This window comes from Carettochelys insculpta, chromosome 14 (assembly GCF_033958435.1).
Source record: "Carettochelys insculpta isolate YL-2023 chromosome 14, ASM3395843v1, whole genome shotgun sequence".
Lineage (NCBI taxonomy): Eukaryota > Metazoa > Chordata > Testudines > Carettochelyidae > Carettochelys > Carettochelys insculpta.
This window is the reverse complement of record NC_134150.1, coordinates 12865245-12889081: the sequence shown is the minus strand read 5'-3', so window position 1 is coordinate 12889081 and position 23837 is coordinate 12865245. Positions and strand designations below refer to the sequence as shown.

The 23837-nt window shown below is 42.6% G+C and overlaps 1 protein-coding gene across 4 annotated transcripts in view; it reads left to right on the top strand.

Annotated features, from left to right (window-relative positions):
• RBL2 (RB transcriptional corepressor like 2) overlaps positions 1-20776 on the top strand; it is a 95630-nt gene extending 74854 nt beyond the window's left edge. For 3 of the 4 annotated variants that reach the window (XM_075008471.1, XM_075008470.1, XM_075008473.1), the window contains exons 12-22: positions 705-842; positions 6634-6798; positions 7533-7644; positions 12291-12563; positions 13283-13563; positions 14111-14287; positions 14403-14474; positions 15286-15391; positions 17068-17270; positions 18805-18969; positions 19972-20776. In XM_075008471.1, coding sequence (XP_074864572.1) covers positions 705-842; positions 6634-6798; positions 7533-7644; positions 12291-12563; positions 13283-13563; positions 14111-14287; positions 14403-14474; positions 15286-15391; positions 17068-17270; positions 18805-18969; positions 19972-20142 — 1863 coding nt within the window. In that variant the 3' untranslated portion in view covers positions 20143-20776. The remainder of the gene's footprint in view (positions 1-704; positions 843-6633; positions 6799-7532; positions 7645-12290; positions 12564-13282; positions 13564-14110; positions 14288-14402; positions 14475-15285; positions 15392-17067; positions 17271-18804; positions 18970-19971) is intronic. The other variant, XM_075008472.1, reaches the window with a different exon arrangement.
• The last annotated feature ends 3061 nt before the right edge of the window (positions 20777-23837 follow it).

Genomic DNA, 23837 nt, shown 5'->3' with positions numbered 1-23837 from the left:
TCAGGGTTGTGGGGGGAGGTTGAACGGGGTGGGGAGGTTAGCTGGGGGTTTAGAGCCTCATGCACCTGCAGCGGCTGGTGGCTGACAGCCCAGCATGTGCTGGGCGGAGGGGGAGGGGAAGGCGAAGGGGTCAGCTGGGGATGTGGGGGTTGACCCTGGTGGAGGGGAGATTCAATGGGGGTGAATCGGGGTTGGGGTGGGTTGAGCTGGCAGGGGCGACGGAGCCAGAACCCCAAGTGTGGGGTGGGAGCGGGGTGAAGCTGGGGCCACAGGAGGGAGGGGTTGAGCCGGGCAGGGTGTTTGAGTGGAGAAGGGCTGGAAGCCCCAGGCATGGGTTGAAGTCAGAGCCCCAGGCATGTGCGGGGGAGCAAGGGCCATGGTGGGGTTGAGCCAGGCAGGGAAGAGGTTGAACGGGAGTGCACAGGGACAGGGTGCTTGACCTGGGGCCAGGTTGGAGCCCCAGACATGCTGATCTGGGGCACATGGGGGTTGTGGGGGTTGGAGCCAGGTCCGTGGGAGTTGGAGGGGAGCCCCAGGCATGCGACTGGAGCCTCCTGCTGGAGGTTGGTCATAAGTACAAATGGTCATAAGTTGATGTGTTCATAAGTTGGGAATTGCCTGTATTTATTTACTTTTATTCATTTTTAATCTAGAAATGTTTTTCTAAGATGGGCTGAAATTTCTTTTAAATATTTTTATTGCAGGCAATACTGGAGCAGGATGTATTTCACAGGTCTCTCCTGGCATGTTGCCTTGAGATAATTATCTTTTCATACAAACCTCCTGGAAATTTCCCACTGATTACTGAAATCTTTGATATACCTGTTTATCACTTTTATAAGGTAAAGGACTCTGATCGTGTGAAGTGATGATTACTAATCATGGTAAAGTTACTTTTGCAGTAACGCCACATAGCATTGTAGTTAGGTTCCTGGAAAAATGCTACTTTAAGTAAAACAAGCAAATTCAATTTCCACATAAGATTTAATATGTGTGTGTGTGTGAAGTTTTAAACAATATAATACTGTACACAGCAATGATGATTGCTTGGTTCACATGGTAGAGTCAGAGAGTGTAATTTTTACCAGGGACATCTTGCTACTAAATGATGAACTAAAGCTCAGCTGAGCCCTTGAGGGTTAACATGGTTATGTGGCCTCACAGCACACAAGGCAGCATGGAATGAGGGAGGAAACAAAATAGGTGCAAACAGTCTGTTGCAGAAACTGAAAATGATGATCACACACTATCCCCCGGAGTGTATTGCTGTCTCCTCTGGACACTGTGTACGCGGCTGCAGAGGGCCGATGGGAGTATACGTTCTGTAACTTTAAAGTACGCTTATTTTTTCTGGATTAGAACAGAGTGTTTTTCTGTCAGGATTAATGTGATATTTCACAAATAGAATATAAACCTGTTTGAAAGGGATTACATAAAAGGTCGTTCAGCTCTGAACCCACACTGAGACTCAGGGTAGACTCTCTCCGCAAGAACATTGAGTCTCTTCAGAGCAACACATGCAAATAGCTTCCCCACGGTACTGAGAAGGGAGATGCCACGATAGTTGTTACAGTCGCTTTTGTCACCCTTGTTCTTGTAGACAGTAACGATGTTAGCATCCCTCATATCTTGCAGTACGCTGCCTTCTCTCCAGCATTGGCAAAGTATTCCATGCAGCTCTGAAACTAGGGTACCATTGGTGCATTTGAGGATTTCTGAGGGAATACCATCTTTCCCTGGGGCTTTTCCAGAAGAGAGTGCTTTTAGCGCATCGCTGAGTTCCTCCAAGGTGGGCTCAGCATCAAGTGCAGTCATGGTGGACAGAGGCTCGATGGCATTCAGGGCTCTCTCTGTAACTACGGTCTCTCTGGCATGCAACTCTGAGTACTGTTCCACCCAGCGTTCCATCTGCTTGGTTCTGTCCTTCAAGACCTCGCCTGTGGCCGACTTAAATGGGGCAGTCTTTCTTTGTGATGAACCAATGGCCTGCTTGATCCCCTCGTACATTCCTCTCATGTTACCAGTGTCCGCGGCCTGCTGAATCTTGGAGCAGAGTTGGAGCCAGTAATCGTTGGCACACCGCTGAGCAACCTGCTGCACTTGACTCCGAGCAGACCAGAGCGCCTTCAGGTTCACCTCACTGGGAGAGGACCTGTATGCAGCCAGTGCCTGTCTCTTCTTCTCAATCAGGGGCTTCAGCACTTCAGTGTGGGCTTCAAACCAATCAGCAGACTTGACTGTCTTCTTCCCAGAGGTAGATATCGCAGTATTATAGATAGCATCCCGTAGTTGTTCCCATCTCTTGCTGATATCAGTGTTGTCTGTGCGGGGCAAGGCCTCTTCAAGTGCTTGGACAAACTCAGATACTTTTGAAGGGTCACAAGTCTTGCCAGTGTCAATGCGCAGCCTCTCTTCCTTTTTGGAGCGAAAGAATCTTCGCAGCTGGATGTGCGCCTTACTATACACATGGTTTTCTCTGTTAGGCAACTACAAGAAAAGTACAGGGAGCAGAACAAACCTCTGTATATTGGTCATCGACCTGACCAAGGCATTTGACGTCGTCAGCAGAAAAGGTCTGTTTGCGATTCTGGCTAAGATCGGCTGTCCCCCAACTCTGCTCAGCATTATTAGGGCCTTCCATGAAGGCATGAAGGGGACCATTGTATACGACGGATCCACATCCAAACCCTTTGAGATTCTCAGCAGAGTGAAGCAGGGGTGTGTGCTGGCTCCAACGCTGTTCGGCATCATCTTTGCAGTTTTGCTCAAATATGCCTTCGGAACTGCTACAGAGGGCATCTTTCTCCACATGAGAACGGACGGCAACCTCTTCAAACTGTTGAGGCTTAGAGCGAAGACCAGGGTGCTTATGAAGCATCTAAGGGAGTTCCTTTTTGCTGACGATGCAGCTATTGCTGCTCACACTCAGCAAGAACTGCAGTCACTCATAACTCGCTTTGCGGATGCATGTATGGAATTTGGCCTCACAGTCAGCTTAAAGAAGACCCAGGTGATGGGCCAAAACGTGGGTAATGAGCCATCTATCAACGTGCTAGACTACGAACTGGAAGTCATCCATGAGTTCGTGTACCTAGGCTCGACGATCTCAGACAACTTGTCACTTGATAGCGAGATCAACAAATGCATTGGAAAAGCCGCCACAACGTTCTCCAGGCTGACGAAGAGAGTATGGGCTAACAATAAGCTCACTGTACACACCAAGGTGCAGGTCTACACAACCTGTGTTTTGAGCACACTGCTGTACACCAGTGAAACATGGACTTTGCGCTCAAAACAAGAGCAGCGGCTCAACACATTCCACATGCGCTGCCTTAGGCGCATACTCGGTATCTCATGGCAGGACAAGGTCCCCAATAGCGCAGTGCTTGAGAGGGCAGGCACTGCCTCCATGTTCACCCTTCTCAAACAGAGGCATTTGCGCTGGCTGGGCCATGTCTCATGCACGATGGATGGCTGAATACCAAAGGACCTCCTCTTCGGCGAACTGGCGTCTGGAAAGAGGCCAAAAGGGTGACCTAAATTGCACTACAAGGACACGTGCAAGCATGACCTCAGTGTTCTCTCTATCAGTGTGAACACCTGGCATTTGCTCGCCTCAGACAGGCATGCCTGGAAACAGGGAGTGAAGGAAGCTCTTGTTGTGTGTGAAACTACCTTGGTGAAGGAAGCGGAAGACAGGAGAGCCTTCAGGAAGATCCATGCCCGTGATACCAGAGCGACATCTGCCTACTGCTGCTCACAGTGCGGAAGGGACTGCCACTCCTAGATTGGATTGCACAGCCATAGAAGACGCTGCTTGAATCAGTCCAACTGGGGCGCAAACCCATGATCCCTGGGGATCGAAGGATACATACTACTACATAAAAGGTGTAATTATCTCACTCGTACTTGTCAGACAATGTCCTGGTTTAAACTTAGTAACAGAGAGAAAGCTGTGCTAGTCTATATACTATCAAAACAAAAAAGCAGTAAGGTAGCACTTTAAAGACTAACAAAATAATTTATTAGGTGAGCTTTCGTGGGACAGACCCACTTCTTCAGACCATAGCCACACCAGAACAGACTCAATATTCTCAATATTTAAGGCACAGAGAACCAAAAATAGTAATCAAGGTTGACAAATCAGAAAGAAAAATTATCAAGGTGAGCAAATCAGAGAGTAGAGGGGTGGGGGGAGGGGAGTCAAGAATTAGATTAAGCCAAGTATGCAGAAGAGCCCCTATAATGACCAGAAAATTCCCATCCCGGTTCAAATCATGTGTTAATGTGTCGAGTTTGAATATAAAAGAGTGTTCAGAAGCCTCTCTTTCCAAAGTAGTGTGAAAATTCCTCTTCAGTAAGATGCAAACTCTTAAGTCATTAACAGAATGGCCCACTGGTCAGCCAACATTTTAATGGAGTGTGCCATGCTATTAATGACTTAAGAGTCTGCGTCTTGCTGAAGAGGCATTGTCACACTACTTTGGAAAGAGAGGCTGCTGAACTCTCTTCTGTATTCAAATTCGACACATTATCATGTGGTTTGAACCAAGATGCAAATTTCTGGGGCATTATATGGGCTCTTTTGCATACTTGGTTTAATCTAATTCTTGACTTCCCACCCACCCCTACCCCTCTACTCTCTGATTTGCTCACCTTGATATTTTTTTTTTTGATTTGTCAACCTTGATTACTTTTTTGGTTCTCTGTGCCTTAAATATTGAGTCTGTTCTGGTATGGCTATGGTCTGAAGAAGTGGGTCTGTCCCACAAAAGCTCACCTAATAAATTGTTTTGTTAGCCTTTAAAGTGCTACTTTACTGCTTTTTTGTTTTGGTTTAAACTTAGGGTATGTCTGTTGAAAAAGGAAAGCTGTTGTTCGTCACATTTGTGAATTTAACAAAGGCATTTGACACAGTCAGTAGATTACGACTATACAGAGTATTAACCAAGACTGGCTGCCCACTGACCCTACTCAAACTCATAACATACTTTAAAGAAAACATGAAAGCAGTAGTGCAGTATGATGGATCTACATCAGAACATGTGTAATGAACAGCCAAGAGAAACAAGGATGTGTTCTTGCCCCTACCCTCTTCAGCATATTCTTCTGAGTTCTACTAAATTGTGCATTTCAAAACTCACACAGCGATGTATTTCTCCACACAAGATTAGATGGCTCTCAACAACCTGGCAAGACTCAAGGCCAAAACTAAGGTCAAGAAAGTCCTCATTAGGGAACTCCTCTGCACAAAAGATGCAGCTCTCATCACTCATAATGAAGATGTGCTACAGTCACTGATAGATTCTCTGCCCATAGTCTGCAAGTTGTTTTCCCTTGACATAAGCATGCAGAAAACTGTTGTATTCAGTCAAGGTATACCTCTGCAACCCAGTGTCATTCTGGATAACAGCCCCTTAGATGTGGTTCAAGAATTCTGATACCTTGGATCTGCTGGCACCACAAATCTATCCATGGACAAAGAACTGAACGTCAGAATTGGGAAGGCGGCTACAATTTTTGGCATACTTATGAAACATGCATGGAAGAATCCTAAGCTGACAGTGAAAACAAAGATACTAATCTACCAGGCATGTGTATTGAGTATCCTGGTATGTGGTCTGAAGCATGGACCACCTACTCGAACCAGGAGAAGAAATTGAACAACTTTCATCTTTGCTGCCTCTGCAGAATTATGAGTATCAACTGGCAAGATAAAGTTTCAAATGCAGATGTCCTGTCAAGATCTGGCATACCTAGCCTCATAGCGATCCTCAACAGCAGAAGACTATAATGGCTTGGTCACGTGAGAAGAATAGGCAACTAACGTCTTCCCAAAGAAATCCTCTTAGGTGAACTGTCATGTGGGTTGAGAACAAGAGGAAGACCAAAGCTAAGATTGAAGGATACATGCAAAAACGCCATGAAAAAATTTGACATCAAGCCAAAATCCTGGGAATCTACATAATCAGATTGAAATATCTGATGACAGCTGCCATGACAGGGCACATCATCCTTTGATAATATATGTGCAAGCCATGCAAAAGAACTTCATCTTGGAAGGAAAAGCTCCATACTCAAGAATTTGGAAATAGACTGATAGGTGGTTATTGCATTCGACCGTGCTAATCCAATATTGGACGGATAAGCCATGAGAGAAGCTGCAGACTCAAACACTGTCCATAGATCCTCACTGCCACTGCTAACCACCATCTCTTGAGACAAAAAGGGGCCATACGTAATGTCTACAGAGCAGCATTATTCTGAAATAAACTAGTCCAGAAGCATTATTCCAGAATAGCTTATTTTGAAATAACACTGCTACAGACAAAGTGCATTTCAGAATAGCACTTAGCTATTTCAAAATACAGCATCTGCATACAATAGAGCCTTTTTTGAAATAGAGCCATTAGATGCACTGTGGCTTATTTTGAAATAGGCGCTATTCCTCATGCAGTGAGGTCTACCTATTTCAAAACAAGCCAACCGCTATGTTGAAGTTGTTTTGAAGTAACAGTTGCATTATGCAGCTGCTAGGATAGTCATTTCAAAGTAACAGCTGTTATTTCAAAATAACATGTCTGTGTATGCCTACACATATACTAAGTGGGTGTCATACTTGTCACTTTACAGGTAATAGAGATTTTTATTAGAGCAGAAGATGGCCTTTGCAGAGAGGTGGTAAAACATCTTAATCATATTGAAGAGCAAATCTTGGAGAGTATGGCTTGGAAACCGGAATCTCCACTGTGGGACAGAATCCGAGATAATGAGAATAAAGTTCTTACCTGTGAGGAGGTGAGTGAGAAGCAACAGTTACTTAATTTTTTTTATCCTTATTATAAGTTTCTTAGGACCATCTTAGTTCTACACAGTGCTCCTTAGTAGTTATGACATTGGGCATTTGAGACATGAAGGTCTCTTAGTGAAACTGAGCAAGTTTTTCCCAACGTGATTACATCCTGATTAAAATGATGGTAAGCAGCAGTAAGTAATCAAATGTTGTAAAATAAAACATATTTAAAATGAAACAAATTAATATCACCCCTTCTTTTCCCTAGTAGCTGCAAACCTAAAGATTTCCATGGAGAGCTCTGTTTAGCATTCACTATACAAAACTGAAAAATGCTGTTAAGACTCCATATGTTTCTCTTTCTTACCCTTCCTTCCCTTCCCCACCCCCCCCCACCCCCCACACTCCAGAGTAACTAAGATTGATAAAATCCTGGCCCTGTGGCCATGTTGACTTTACTGGGAGCTTTGTCATTGAATTCAGTGAAACTGAAATGTCTGTCTCATTTGTTTAATTCATTCCCCTATCCAACATTATGCTGTTTGACATTGGATGCAGTGATAAAATGTTTTTTAAATTGGCCTGATTTTTTAAAGTGCATAAGCATCTAAACAGGGCTAGAAATCAGTTGGATCACTAGATTAATTCATTGGTTAAGTTCATCTTGTTGATTTAATTGCAGGTAGTATAAATATTTGAGTACTTAATATTTTTAACTGTTACAGCAATATTATTTCAGGTAATGCCACCTCACTTTTTTGAAAGATCTAATGGGAACAGTTTCATAGGCTCTCCTTTAACTCCAAGAAGGATCAGTGAAGTTCGTGCTGAAACAGGAGGGCTTGGAAAAGGTGAGATTTTAAAAATATATAAAATTCAAAATGTTTAGTGTGCTTTTTAGAAGTGATGTGTTCTGTGTGGTAGAAAGTTGCCACTCAGCTGCATGCCAATTACACATCTGTGGAATGTTTACATGAAAAAATAATTTTTAAAACAACTAATGTGTGTGTATTGAGGAAGTTTGCAACTATGTATTGACTAGAGGTAAGCAAGTAATGGATTTTTTTTTAAGTTCAGAGGCCTGTCATTATTCCAGTCTGATCCAGCATGCCCCCTTGCAGGTAGGCATGGTGTTGCAGATGAGCCCTTGATCTCCCCTCAGCCAGGATATCAGCAAGTCCAGACTTACAACAAAGAGCATATCCTAGTGAAAGATCTCATTTATTAACTGAAAAACTAATACAGAACATGAACAGAACTCACCTGAACTTCCCATTGGGATGATTAGGTCATTCTTGGTTCACGTCTCACATCTGAGTCCATGGCTTACATCTGCCCAGGCTCTTCTCTCTGGTTTTAGACTTCTTGCCTCTTCTGGTATAACATCCCTCACGGGAGGCCACAGCAGTGGTCTGTTGACTACATCTCTTCTCCAGGGACAGTGGGAGATCCTGGCTAGGCTAGGCTAGGCTCCCAGCGGCCGTCTGGCAAACCATGCCCTATTGGATGCCTACTGACTCTCCTCCTGGAACTCCTCCGTTCTGCTAAACTCCCTGCTTACCCCTCTGACTCAAGCTCCTCCTGAGAACTCCCCTTCTCAGGAGACTTCTTTTATACTTCAAAGTTAATCAAGCTCAGTCAGATGGAAACACTTCAGTAGGTCCAAGTGCTCAACTAACTAGCTACATGTGGCAGTTAGTGACTCACAAGTGAAGCCTTCTTAAGGAAGAGGGGCCCTAAGAGTTCCCATAAAGAGAAGCTGCCCTGTGACAAGGCCAAATTGAAAAATAATTCAGTTTATTTGTAACTGAATCAGAATAAATAATTTGCATCAAGTGAAATGTTTTGTTTAACACAGCAAAAAACATTAATTTTTGTGTTGCTGTTTCACCCGTCTGGTGTACTAACCAAAAAGTGGCCAAATATGAATTAAATACTTCATTTTAAAATGAAGTCATGAAACATTGGACTTCTTAAAATTGCTTTTCTTAGGACTGTTCATCCAGTTTGACCTGAAATCATTAATTACAGAACACTGAAAAAAATACAATTTGACCAAAAAAATTGACTAACAAGATGCATTAAAAACCTGCAATATTCCATTTTAAATTGTTGTTTACCCTGACTAGCCTGCACATGAATCTGTGAAATGACAGTGAAGGTGTTCTGTTATAAAGTACAATAAGATGTTATGGTGCACACACATTCTTGTTCAGTAAGAAAATTGCTCCATTTTGGAAGATGCTTTAAGAGTTTGCATTTATATATAACAAGGACTATCAACAGCTTTAAGGTAGCACCCAGCAGTGTAACTTGGGGATAAAAGGTAAAAAAAATCAGAGTAAGTAAAGTTAAGGTATATCATGTTTAGTAATTGTAATTGTTGCCACACAGAATAGACTCTTATGTACAGATCCTCCACTTATTGGGTATAATAATCTAGAAACAAAAAGGATATGAGTTCAGTCCTTGAGGAGGCCATGAGGTGTCTGGGGCAAATAGATTTGAAAAAAAAAACAAAAAAATCTGTCAGGTTTGGTCCTGCCAGAAGGACGGGACTGGACTGAATGACCTCTTGAGGTCCCTTCCAGTTCTGTGAGATATTTATATCTCCATATAATTAGCTATCTGACATATTCTGCTGCCCTTTTCTTTGCCCCACAAACGTTATTACATTCTAGACTATTCAAGGATAATCACATTTAAAAAAAACAGCTATATTTGTTTCTAGGAATCGGATAGTAAAAGCAATCATTAACAGAAAACATTGTAAATTTTCATGAAATTTATTCAAGTTCTTCCACACAATAAAAGATCTGTAACAACCTTCACTCATAGCCCAAAAGGTTTGCTTTAACAATAAGACATTGAAGTGGCAGCCTTAATAGACAGTTGCACATGACACATCGTGTTTATGTAGTACAGTCTTCCCCCGCATTATGAGGGTAATTCGTTCCTGAAAAATTCCTCTTAGGACGAATTCTTGTAAGTTGAAAATGTAATTACCATTAATTTCAATAGGAAAAAACTTTATGCGTTCCTGAGCCCCAAAATTTACACCCATTTGTGCTAAAGCAACACCAAATCCTATTAAATCTGGTGCAAGGGGGCAGGCAGGGCAGAGCAGGGCACGGGGAGGCAGCCCGGCCTGAGAGCAGCTTAGGTTAAGCAGGGAGGGGGCGCTGCCAGGGGCTGGCTGCGTGGGGAGCTAGACAGGCACAGGGGCCCCTGGCTAGTGAGGGGCAATGCCTCGCTTGTGTGGGGCTGCGCGGTGGAGAGGTCCCACCAGCAGCAGCCAAGGTGACAGTGGGGGGCGAGCCAGGCGCTAAATGAGAGGGAGCGCTGCAGACAGCAAGCAGCACCCGAGGCACAGCTGTGCGGGGTGGGTGGCAGCAGCCCCATAGCCGCCCAGGGGGTGAGCAGCAGCAGCGGGGCCAGGATGGGCCACGCACCCAGCATCCATGTCTCGCAGAGTGGCGTGATCTACTGCCAAGACTCAAATGAGTCTACCTCCCCACACCAGACTGCTGCCCTCTCGCAGGGCGCCACCACCCCCCTGCACAGCCTCTTCATCAAGACCAGTGCGGCCGACTCCATCCCCTCAATGCTTGCCTACCAGAGCCGCCAGCCTCCAAATCGGTCCTCGTAAATGTGAAGAAATGCCTCGTAAGCTGAAGTAGGGGTATTAAATGAAACTCCTTGTAAAGTCGAATTCTCATAACTCGAATGGGCTTATCTCGGGGTATGACTGTAATTAAGATGGATTTTAGAAGTTGCTTCCACTAAGTGTGTTATACTAAAGCCAACTTGTTTCTCAGATGAGAGCCTAGTTTTAGACATTGTGGTCTTGTCATAACACACAGTATTTGGAAATTGTGTATGAATAAGAGACATCCTTTAATATTCTGTAAGATGGGACATTAACCAGTGTGGCTTCTGAAAGATTTAAAGACTGAGAGATTTAAAGCTGAGAACAGTAGTGCCCATCTTTAAAGAAGGGAAGAGGGCGATCCAGGGAACTACAGGCCAGTCAGTCTTACATCAGTCCCTGGAAAAATCATGGAGGGGCTCCTCCAGGAAGTCATTTTGAGGCACTTGGAGGAGGGGAAAGTGATCGGGAATAGTCAGCATGGATTCATGAAGGGCAAGTCATGCCTGACCAATCTGATTAGTTTCTACGATGAGATAACTGGCTCTGTGGACAGGGGAGAATCAGTGGATGTGATTTATCTTGACTTTACCAAAGCTTTTGATACGGTCTCCCACACTATTCTTGTCAGCAAGTTAAAGGAATGTGGATTGGATAAATGGACGGTAAGATGGACAGAAAGCTGGCTAGAAGGTTGGGCCCAGCAGGTAGTGATCAACGGCTCGATGTCGGGATGGCAATCGGTTTCTAGTGGAGTGTCCCACGGTTCGGTTCTGGGTCCTGTTCTGTTCAACATATTTATCAATCACTTGGATGAGGGGTTGGATTGCACCCTCAGCAAGTTTGCGGATGACACTAAGCTAGGGGGAGAGGTAGATATGCTAGAGGGTAAAGACAGGGTCCAGAGTGACTTTGACAAATTGGAAGACTGGGCCACAAGAAATCTGATGAGGTTCAATAAGGACAAGTGCAGAGTCCTGTACTTGGGCCAGAAGAATCCCAAGCATTGTTACAGGCTGGGGTCTGACTGGCTTGGTAGTACTTCTGCAGAAAAGGACCTGGGAGTTATAGTGGAGGAGAAGCTGGACATGAGTCAATAGTGTGCCATTGTAGCCAAGAAAGCTAATGGCATATGAGGTTGCCTCAAGAGGAGCGTTGCCAGTAGATCCAAAGAAGTGATTATTCCTCTTTATTTGGCTTGGTGGGGCCGCATCTGGAGTACTGTGTCCAGTTTTGGGCCCCCAATTATAGGAAGGATGTGGATACACTGCAGAGGGTCCACGGGAGGGCGACCAAAATAATTAGGGGGCTGGAGAATATGACCTATGAAGAAAGGTTAAGGGAATTGGGCTGTTTAGTCTGCAGAAGAGAAGACTGAGGAGGGACTTGATAACAGCCTTCAACTTGCTGAAGGGAGGTTGCAAAGCGGCTGGAGAGAGGCTGTTCACAGTGGTCACAGATGGCAGAACACGGAACAATGGTCTGAAGTTGCAGTTGGGAAGGTCCAGGTTGAACGTTAGGAAAATCTTTTACACTAGGAGGGTGGCGAAGCATTGGAATGGTCTACCCAGGGAAGTAGTGGAGTCTCCATCCCTGGTGGTGTTTAAGTCTCTCCTCGACAAAGCCCTGGCTAGGCTGATCTGATGGGTTTGGTCCTGCTTAGAGCAGGGGGCTAGACTCAATAGCTTTTTTAGGTCTCTTCCAGCTCTATTGTTCTGTGATTCTATGAACAGTTCTAGGGGACTGTTTTGATGAGATGAATTTTCACAGCACTGGGACAAAAAGGCTTAAGTATTACTGAGGTAAAGTTCAAGTTAAGTGCTTTTTTGTTTCTTTTGATATCTTCAGGCCTTTCATCTTCTCCAACCACATTATATGACAGATATAGTTCTCCTACAACCAACCCTACTAGGAGAAGGCTATTCGTGGATAATGATAATCCCCCTGACAGTGGAACTCCATTAAGAATTTCTCAACAGCCTGTGGTAAATACTGTTCCAGTGCAGAATGCGACTCCTGAAACTATGTCAGTTGCTCCAGTGCCTGGACAGACATTGGTTACTGTGGCAACTGCCACTGTCACAGCCAACAATGGACAAACTGTTACAATACCAGTACAAGGTAAGGGGGAAGCTCTGGTAGAATGGATTGCATTGATTACCACCAGCAACACTGAACTGTGTATCAATAGGGAGTGACAGAGAGGGCAGACATCTGCATGTGGAAGGGAATAAAAAGTTGTGGCTGCAGCATCCAATACACCCTCCCATTCACTACTTTTTTGGAAAAGCATGTGGCCGTGGCAGCTCTGGTTTGGTGTGGCTCCAGCCATGGCCTCCAGCTGCAGGGCCCATGGTGCCTGTGTGGTCTCCAGTCACAGACCTGGCAGGGTCTGCAGCCACGAGGCCTGGTGGTTCCAGAGTTGTGTTGGTGCTGGTGAGTCAGCAGTGTATGTGTGCAGGGAGGGAGTGCCGGGGGGGGTTGGGGGGGGGCAGGGCACAGCAGCGATCATGAAAATCGTTTTGGACACCACTGAGCTAAGGCATGTGGGGCATAAAACAGGAAAGGAATGAATGAGGTCTGAGTACTACTTAGCTATCAACACTGCAGCAAACATGCATTTGATTCCCAACTTCCTTGTGTAGAAATCATATATTTACTGACTGAAAATAACTAGGGTTCTCCAGTTATATTTTGGTCCATTTATTATCAGGATTCCTGCTGTTTCCTAAACATTTTCAGTTAACCTGCCACTATATACTTACTATTGTCCATCATTAGAAAAGCTACTGCTGCTCAGAAGACACCCTTTACTGAATTCAATTTTGTTTTAATTACAGGTATTGCCAATGAAAATGGAGGAATAACTTTCTTCCCAGTTCAGGTAAATGTAGGTGGCCAGGCTCAACCTGTGTCTGGCTCTATCCAGCCACTCAGTGCCCAGACCCTTGCTGGTACCCTTAATACGCAGATGAGTGGGTCATCTCTTCAGTTACCAGGCCAAATTGCAGTTCAACAGATTTCTTCTTCTGGAGACCAACAGAGACAAAACCAGCAGTTCTCTGCTACCACCAGCAGCAAACCCAGAAAAACAGGCTCTCTGTCTTTCTTCTTTAGAAAGGTACTTTCTGCTGTGGAATGGCATGATGTCACTGTAGTATGGGCTTTACCGGAAGCACCCCAAACATTGTAAAATTATGAAGATTTTCAGTTAGTAACAGGCAGTTTATATTACATATTAACACTAAGTTTTTGCAAACTTTGGTTTGGTTTTGTTGTTTTGCCTACCAGGACTTGGAGTGCAGAGTCATCTTTCTCCTGTGAGAGCTAATATAAGTATCTGAAGCACCACATGTTCTTTCATTGATTTAAATCTGTGGTGTTGGTTGTTACAAGGAAGAAAGTGTCGTGTACCCTAGTCTTCTCAGGCATGCAAAGAGAACTAAGTTTTAAATCTGGTTTAAAATGGACAGTCTACTGAATGCATACATGCTGCCTATTCATTTGAGGTGTTAAACAGCTCATATTAAAAAAAAAAAAAAGCACCGCTTTGCTTTTCATTAATTAGTATAGTGGATAATGTTTTATGTTTAAAAAGCCATGTAAATTTAAAGAACTTGATTTTTGTCCTAATCGATGCTCTGTTTTCTGGTCCTTCCTCCCACAAGGTTTATTACTTAGCAAGTGTTCGGCTGCGGGATCTCTGTGTCAAGCTGGATATTTCTGATGAGCTAAGGAAGAAAATCTGGACATGTTTTGAGTTTTCCTTGGTACGGTGCCCTGAGCTCATGATGGACAGACATTTAGATCAGCTGTTAATGTGCGCCATTTACGTAATGGCTAAGGTAAAACAAATAAAAAGCAGATTGTCTTTTATTTTAACAGTAACACAAAATTTATCAGTAAGTTTAATGTAAGGCAGCTGGATTTTCCCCCTGAACATCTCATTACCTTTTTTAGGTTACAAAGGAAGATAGGTCATTTCAGAACATCATGCGATGCTATAGGACCCAACCACAAGCAAGGAGTCATGTAAGCAACTAATACTGAAGTAATGGGGTTTATATTTTTCCTGTGACCCTCAATTGTTTATAGTAGCAGCCATCTTCAGGAATAGTCCATGAATGGGAATCCAGAGTAGCAACCTTTAATCTTCACTAGTGGGCTTTAACACTCAAAGTTATACATGTCTTTGCTCTAACAGGATTTTACTTATTTCCCATAATTTAAACTCCTTGAATCCTAATAGGCAACCTGCAGTGTGCTAAACACCTTTTAATAGTTTCTGAAGAGGAAAACAGCGGAATCCAAAATGCTTACTTTCTGCTTGGTGTTTGAGCATATTTAGTTTATATTCTAGATGTCTTTATTTAAAACCTAAGGTATGGTGCCCCCAGTGATGATATTCTTTTAAATAAATAAGGGGATACATTTAAATATGTGGTATTAGGGATTAGAAAATGAGGCTGCAAAAATCTTTCCCCTTCTTGGTGGTCACTCAATAATGAGTAGGACATGTTCATCACCCGCCTATTTGTGAGTCCATTGATGGCTAACCAGCCTGATTCTGGAGCCGCAGGTCTTATCACAGAAAGGGCAGGTGTAGGTAGCTGTTGAAGCAGTGTGGGACAGTTTTTGCTGCTCTTCTTCTCCACCTCAGCAGTGGAACCTCTCAAACATAACGGTGTATATTGGAATAATCTATATCGTTTATGTAGTTTCCCTTGTAATATAAATATTTCTTGAAGTGCGATCTTCATACAGCCCTTTGCTGCTTGCATATATGGTTTCCTTCATTTAATTATCCTTCTGTTATATTGCTCATTTCTATGACTTTTTGCAGGTATATCGGACTGTCCTGATAAAGGGCAGAAGACAACGCTGTCGCTCTGGCAGCAGTGATAGCAGTAGCCAGCAGAATTCCCCAACAGAAAGAGGTAAAGACAGAAGTAAGTGATTACAAACCATTGTATGTGTATGCGAACTAGAGAATTCTTTAAGGGCTGTTCTCCACTACAGCGTGAATCAACACTAGTGATCAGTTGGGGAACATCTCAGTGTTAATCATGGAGAAAGGAAATGTTTCATATGACTTCATAGGAGATTTGAACAGCCACTTATGTATAGATTTCTGTCCCTCAGAAAGGAATAATAGAAGTCAAATGGTTCAGTTTTGGGGCAGATATTTTAAATTTAGACATCTACAGTAACAATTCAGTAACAAGAAACTTGCACAATTTAATTTCAGATGAGCTTGCTCGATTCGAGAGCTGCCCTTCACAACTATACAACATTTTAATAGTTTATTAACCTCCATCATGTGGGCTTCTGAATGTGTTTCAGGAGAATTTATGTCAAATCACTGTCCCTAATCCACTCAAGAGTCCCACATGTTTGGCTTGGGCTTTCATCGCGGTTTCCCCACTCTTTTCTGAAGCTGTGTGTGCTGGCAGACACACAAACCAGGTGCACTAGTGCTGTTTTGCAGAAATTTCCCCTGCAAATCGTTCCCGGACAGAATGAATACCAGCAAGTATCAAAAATGGTCATGTTTAGGTTGTCTTTATAAGTAGTTGGGGTTAAATGCAAGCACAGGAGCATCTTGCATCTTTTGTAGGTCTAGATAAGAACTGATAGTTAACTGGGAGATCTCCTTAGCAGAAAATTGAGGCAGGTTAGTACCACCACTAAGAGAACTGAAATACACTCAAAGTCCTTTTGCCTTTGACCACATGCTTGAGAGGAGGACTCATTGGAGACACTCCCTTGACCTTTCACTTTCTTTTGAACCTAGGCATACCCTATTGACTAGCATTACAAAAGAATTCTCCATCCATATGTCAGGGATTTCACACATGAGGATCCCTGCTTTGAGCTAATCTGAACATCCATTCCTAAGTGCAAGTACCACTTTTTCCTAAAAGCAAAGTGATGCTTACATGCTAGGACTTAATGCCATTGTACTGTCTCTCTGAACATCTCTGTAGTGGATGGTGGGTATAATACCTAGATTTAGGTTGACTATCGTCCACATTAAAAAATGCTTGTGACATTTGAGTAGTTCATTCTTGCAGACTTAATCAATGAGGGAGTGGAAGAGTTCTGAGTTCTTCCATTTTTATTCCCATGGCCTGTGGGGAGGAACACCCTGCAAAAGTAGGAAAATAAAAACTGCTTATATTGTGCCACCTGCCAACCCAGGACTTCATGTTCATTGCTCCCTTCCTCCCCACTTCTGCTGCTTCCAACTAATGTCCATTGTATAGCTTACCTGGTAGAAGCCAAACCTTGTTGTTAAAGGATTCATTGGAAAGTGGACCTTTATATGGTTGCACTTTTTTTTTTTTAATTTCCTCTCAGTTTGCTGTATCAAACACTAATTGTTAGGAAATGTCAGACTTATGGTTGCCCACCCAACCTTAATTCTCTCCCCTTGTGTTTATTGTGTATCCCATATTTTTCCACAGGGTGTGATGGAGGGAGAGAGGGATGGATACACAGCCAACCATAGATCTAGCACTCTTTACTTTTGAGCAGAGCTTAGGCAATGTCAGTGCATTTTTATAAGAACATCAACTGCATTTACTAGCTAACAGAAGATTGTAATGCTACTCTTCCTTTCCAGCTAGCAGAGACTCTAGTCCCGTCATGAGGTCGAGCAGCACCCTGCCAGTACCACAGCCAAATAGTGCACCTCCTACTCCCACAAGACTAACAGGCACAAACAGTGATATTGAGGAGGAGGAGCGAGGGGACCTTATTAAGTTCTATAACAACATCTATATTGAACAAATTAAAGAATTTGCCCTGAAGTACTCTTCCACTAACGTAAGTGCTCTTAATTACATTGATTAGTAAATAAAAGCTAGAGCAAGAAGGTGGGAGAGGTAATATCTTTTATTAGTCCGATGGCTGTTAGTGTGTTGATCTTGCTTATGTAGTAAAGTGCTATTGCCACCTCCTACGTGTTGCAGTCAGAATCACAGAACACTAGAACTGGAAGGGACCTCAACAGGTCATGGAGTCCAGTTCCCTGCCCTCTCAGCAGGACCAAGCACCATCTAGACTATACCTGATAGGTATCTATATATAGCCTGCTCTTAAAAATCTCCACTGATGGAGATTCCACACCTCCCCTAGGTATTTTTATTCCAGTGTTTTAACCACTCTGACAATTAGGAACCTTTTCCTAATGTCTAATCTAAACCTCCCTTGCTGTAGTTTAAGCCCATTGCTCCTTGTCCTATCCTCAGAGGCCAAGGAGAACAATTTTTCTCCCTTCTCCTTGTAACCCTCTTTAAGGTACTTGAAAACTGCTATCATGTGCCTCTGTCTTCTCTTTTCTAAACTAAACAAACCCCGTTCTTTCAGTCTTCGCTCATAGCTCATGTTCTCTGGGCCTTTAATCATTCTTTTTGCTCTTCTCTGGACCTTCTTCAGTTTCTCCACATCTTTCTTGAAATGTTGTGCCCAGAACTCCTAATTGAGGCATAATCAGAGTAGAGTGGAAGAATGACCTCTCGTGTCTTGCTCACAACACTGCTGTCACACTGACTCATATTTAGCTTGTGGTCCACTATAACCCCTAAATCCCTCTCCACAGTACTCCTTCGTAGACAGTTGTTTCCCATTCTATCATTTTGAATTCTGACTCTATCCTTCAAAGCTTGTATCATCTGCAAACTTAATAAGTGTATTCTCTATGCCAATATCTAAATCGTTAATGAAGATATTGAGTAGAGCCGGTACCAAAACAGATCGCTGTGGAACCCCACTTGTTATGCCCTTCCAGCATGACTGCAAACCATCAATAACTACTCTCTGAGAACAGTTATCCAGCAAGATATGCACCAGTCTTATGGTGGTCCCATCTAAGTTGTATTTGCTTAGTTTATTGATAAGAATATAATGCAAGACTGTGTCAAATGTCTTACTGAAGTCTAGGTATACCACATTCACCACTTCTCCCTTATCCACAAGAAAAAGTCAGCAACCATGAGAAGATGTCTTTAGTTTACTAATCTTTGAAGTAACTCTAGAAGCAGAAAATAAGCATGTGTACATAACTCCCTACCTTCTAGGAGTGAGGAATTCTACTTGTTCATGAAAATATTTTGAGATCTTCAGTGCCATATCCATACCCAACTATATTTTTACTGTCTCAGAGAAAGTGCCTTCCTCCTTCAGTGAATTATTCATTGCTGAATGCCAGTGAAGAACAGCTTTGTGCTTTATAAACATTACAGTATCTGTATGGTTTGCCACATACAGGGACAGTGTTAAAAGTTCAAAGGGGGCTCATCCTTGCATTCAGATCTGTCGGAAAAGAGGTGTTGATTGATTTGTTCTTTTACCTTATCAGACTGATGCTCCTCCACTATCTCCATATCCATTTGTAAGAATTGGCTCCCCCCGCAGAATACAACTGTCCCAGAATCATTCAATCTACATCTCACCACAAAAAAACGAGTCAACACTGTCTCAGCGAGAAAAAATGTCCTACTACATCAACAGTAGTCCCTCAAAGGTAAGAGTAAATGGTTAATATTGTAAGAACTGGTGGGGGAGGCAGGAAGAGGAAGGAGGGTTGATTTTTAGTTTTGTTTTAAAAGAGTGCTTAGCATAGCATCCCGTTCTACAAGTGTAAAAAAACATGCATAGTTGTGATTTATGGGTGCATTTACATAGCTTTCCAGTGCTGTTTTTGCTTATAAATAAATATGGTGACTGCAGAGTTGCCCATATAACAATATGTGTCCATAGCAAAGGCAGTTCTGAAAAATAAAGCTCTCAAATGACTAAGGAGCCTGAGTCACTTATAAAAATGGGCAGGCTAGGGTGCAACTCTTCAGCACTTAGAACAATAACAAGTCATGAGCTCCAGCCATTGTGCAATAAAGTTCCTTCATGCACTTTGCATACCGCTGTTTCAAATGGGACTAGTGCAGATGTTCTAAAAGGGCAAACAGTGACTGAAAATAGAGGGGCTGAAGTTGTAGCGTGATGAAGCACATGAAATATGACAGTGTATTTTTCTTAGATTTCACACACAGTAACTGAAAACCCCCTAGCAAAATGGTGAACCAAACTAGAGAGAACATTCTCCTTAGACATTTCAGTCCAGTAATTTCCATAGTAAAGGAAAAGCAACAATGAGGGGGAAAAATGTGGAGTTTGAAATGCTAGTAGTCACACAAATTAGTTACAGTGGAAGGAGGTTAGATCAGTAGTGTAATGGAAAGGGAAATATGCATGGAAACGGGTTACAGCAAAGGGAAAAAAGAATGCTGGAATTAATAGTCTATGGTGAGCATTAATGTGGATCTGATTCAGATTTACAGCAGTGAATAGTAATTCACAGCTTCTCTGTTGTGATCCTGCTTAGATGTACATGACCAACTTAGAATCCCTGTCAAGGTTTTTAGTCTGTCTCCCCATATGCAAGAGTGGTGAAGAGACGGGGTTACTTTAGAATCATCCTCTGAACCTGAGCATACCACATTCTCTCTTCTGTCTATGATTGTTTCAGAGACTGAGGGAGATTAACAGCATGATTAGAACTGGAGAAACCCCCACAAAGAAAAGAGGCATTCTCTTGGAAGATGGTACTGAATCACCAGCCAAACGGATCTGTCAGGAGAACCACACTGCTTTACTGAGAAGATTACAAGATGTAGCAAATGATAGAGGTTCCCACTGAGTTTAATCAGCTGTTTGTGTTCCAGTTTCCCTTTCTTCATCTGTCTCTGGCCCTTCTGTTTTGAGGGTGTGAATGCTAAGTATTTTCTGTGGATTCATGAAGCCTGTGTGAACATCTTCCATTTCCAGACTGCCATCTTTCCAGTTAATCTGTAGCTGGGAATGGTATTATTTGACTTTCAAAAAGAAATCTCCCTTTAGACTGCATAGTGTCTTTGAGCTGGTCCATAAAAGGAAAGTGGAGACTGCACACTTGGTCCCATTGTGGTTAAAGCACATTGCTAAAGATACTTCCACCACTGCAGCTAACCCTGGGCATTCAGATTTCACACTTACGCTGACTGCGAGGACGTGCATGTTTTTATATACTATAAATTACTTTCTAAACTATTTTAAATATATTTATTACTAAGACAATGTACCCAGTATAGCTTGTGATAGGATTTTTACACACAGGGTTTAGCCCCTAGCTGCCTACACTGTTTTTCTTGGGCTTTACCATTTTTTATGCAATAACTAGTCTGCCTAACATGTCACTATAACAGTGAGATTACATCAAATTCAGGAACATTGCACCACGATATTCAAAACAAAAAGCAGTCAAGTAGCACTTTAAAGACTAGCAAAATAGTTTATTAGGTGAGCTTTCGTGGGACAGACCCAATTCTTCAGACCATAGCCTGACCAGAACAGGCTCAATATTTAAGACACAGAGAACCAAAAACAGTAAGCAAGGAGGACAAATCAGAAAAAGATAATCAAGGTGAGCAAATCAGAGAGTGGAGGGGTGGGGGGGAAGGTCAAGAATTAGATTGAGCCAAGTATGCAGACGAGCCCCTATAGTGACTCAGAAAGTTCCCATCACGATTTAAACCATGTGTTAATGTGCCGAATTTGAATATAAAAGTCAGCTCGTCCACTTCTCTCTCTAAAACGGTGCGATAATGTCTCTTCAGTAACACACATACCTTGAGGTCACTGACAGAATGCTCCATTCTTTTATATTCAAATTCGGCACATTAACACGTGGTTTAAATCGTGATGGGAACTTTCTGAGTCACTATAGGGGCTCATCTGCATACTTGGCTCAGTCTAATTCTTGACCTTCCCCCCCACCCCTCCACTCTCTGATTTGCTCACCTTGATTATGTTTTTCTGATTTGTCCTCCTTGCTTACTGTTTTTGGTTCTCTGTGCCTTAAATATTGAGCCTGTTCTGGTCTGGCTATGGTCTGAAGAAGTGGGTCTGTCCCACGAATGCTCACCTAATAAACCATTTTGCTAGTCTTTAAAGTGCTACTTGACTGCTTTTTGTTTTGATAGTGTATAGACTAGCACGGCTTACTCTCTGTTAGTATTCAAGATATTCAAATTACTCATGAGCAAGGAGCTTTGTTTCTGCAATTAAGTTGACCCGTGCTACCAGCAGTTTTAGGTAGGAATGCTGACAGCCTAGCTGCCCTGTTGGATTTCAGAACAAGCTGGGAAGACTTCTTCTATAAAGCATTCTCCCCCATACCCCACCCCTTTTAGAATTACCTGACCTGATTCTCTTCAGGATCAGTTTGTTAGGTATCTCTTGGAACAGTTAGATTGTTGTGTTTTATTTTATATGTGGGCACTTCGCTGTTCCCAATTTTATTAATGCATTTTTTTAGCTGTGCAATGTTTTAAATTGAACTCAAGTTCAAGGGGAGGCACTTTTGATAGGGCTGTGAAACATAATTATAAAATGCAATTTAATTTGCTGTATATTTGCCATGGCACTTTTGGAATGTGAATATTTTTCAAATGGATGAGATTTTGCTTTTCTGTATTAAAGTGATGACTTTCTATTTATTTTCAAATGTAATATTCCCTTGATCCTCTGTCAGTAAATGATGTTAAGCTAAAACTAATTATTCATGTGTATGCAAGTAATGATGTAGGAAGGTAGGGAAGTTGCTTTTTTCAGCTATTCTGTACATACTCCCCCCCAGCAAAATGCTAGAATCAGTAAGCGCTTTTCCAGAGTCAGGAGACAACTATCGTGCTCCCTCACAAGAAAAAGGAATGGCAGCTCCACCTTTCTCGCGCATTTTAATGTTTGTATTTAGCTTGGCTTTTAAAAGTGGCATCTTAATAGGCTAGAACTTAATCAGGATGCCCGAAAAATGTTTCTGCTCCTCACAAACAGAAAAGTGGTACATACAGTAAAAATGGGAAATGTAACTATAAACTTGTTAGCATAACAGAGTTATAAACCAGCAATTCTCAACCTATGAGGTGTGCCCCATGTGCTTTACTGACACCAGGTGATGGGCACAGTGATTTCTCCCCCCTTTCCCCTCCCCGCAAAATCCAACTCACCTGGAGCTTGCAGCAGGGCTCCAGCCCTGCACAAGCAGCGAAACTCTGGAAGCAAAGGGACACTAAGTCTGACAAATTTCATATTGACCCCTCTTGCTTCTGACTCTGCTGTTGTCATGTTTCTGCTTAGGGGTAAAAGCATAAGTGATTACAGCACAAAAGGGGGAGGGTATGATAAGTGCATTTAACAAAGAGTAATTGTAGAGGAAAGTATTGTTGGTCACTAATACAGTATTTTATCACTTCCAAGATGTGTTGAACTCTTGTTAAACAGCTACTTAATATTAACTCCGTGTTTTCAATCATTCCTGTGCAGAGAAAGATTAGAATGTAAAATTATGGAAACGATCAGGATTTAATTCAGGTGCCATTTGAACTAAAATAAGCAAGCTACTGGTTAACTTTCATTTTTATGTGGGTAAAAAAGATGGTGAAATCAAACAGCAGTTCTGAGTGTTTCTGTAAAAAATATTTATGAACTGTCAGATTCTTGTTAAATATTGTAACTTTACTTTATATGAAAATATTGCAAGTATTTTCAATAAAGACTTATCACTAGGTCAACATGTATGTTTTTTGATGTACTTTCCTGTGTGCAGAGCAGTAAAGGATCATGGGTTTGTCTCTCTCCATTAATGCTGAGTTCTTAAACATCTTTGCACAGTTCTGAACACTTGGCACATAGTGAGAAACAGTCACTCAGACCCAAAATAGTGGCCTGTTCTGAGCTGCCACAAGCAATATAGATTGTTACGGGGTTATTATGAATACATTATTTTGTCTCTGAAGAGCCACAGAATGCTACAAGCTCTTGTTAATTGTTATTTTCATGCCTCTGATCACACCTGTCTACAAATGTGGCCTTCCTGGTGGCGTCACCTGTCAGCCAGATGAGTCACCAAACTTCACGCCTTGATCTCTGAACCTGTGTCCTCAGTCTTCTATGAAAGGACAAGTTTCAGGCTGGGTGAGGTCAAATGTTTCTTCCAAAGCTGGTGCACTCCTTCCACATGGGCCATGACATCTTCCTGCACTCAAGTGAGGGGAGAGACTTCCACACGTTTGATGCAAGACAGCCCTTGGTCTTCAGTGTAGACAGAACTAGGCTGTTCCGGAAATCTAACCAATTGTTTGTCTTTATGACAGACCAAATCTCCTCCCAGAGAATTTCAGACTGGATCACTTGGTGCATCTGTGTATGTTATGAACTGGCCCATTTGACTAGGACATAGCCTCAACAGGAGCATTCCTGGTTCATGTCCCAATCCAGGACAGCTCTTGGGAAGCTACATGGCTATCAATGCACACTTTTGCCATGTACTACACCATTGTCTCCCAGGCTAGAGGG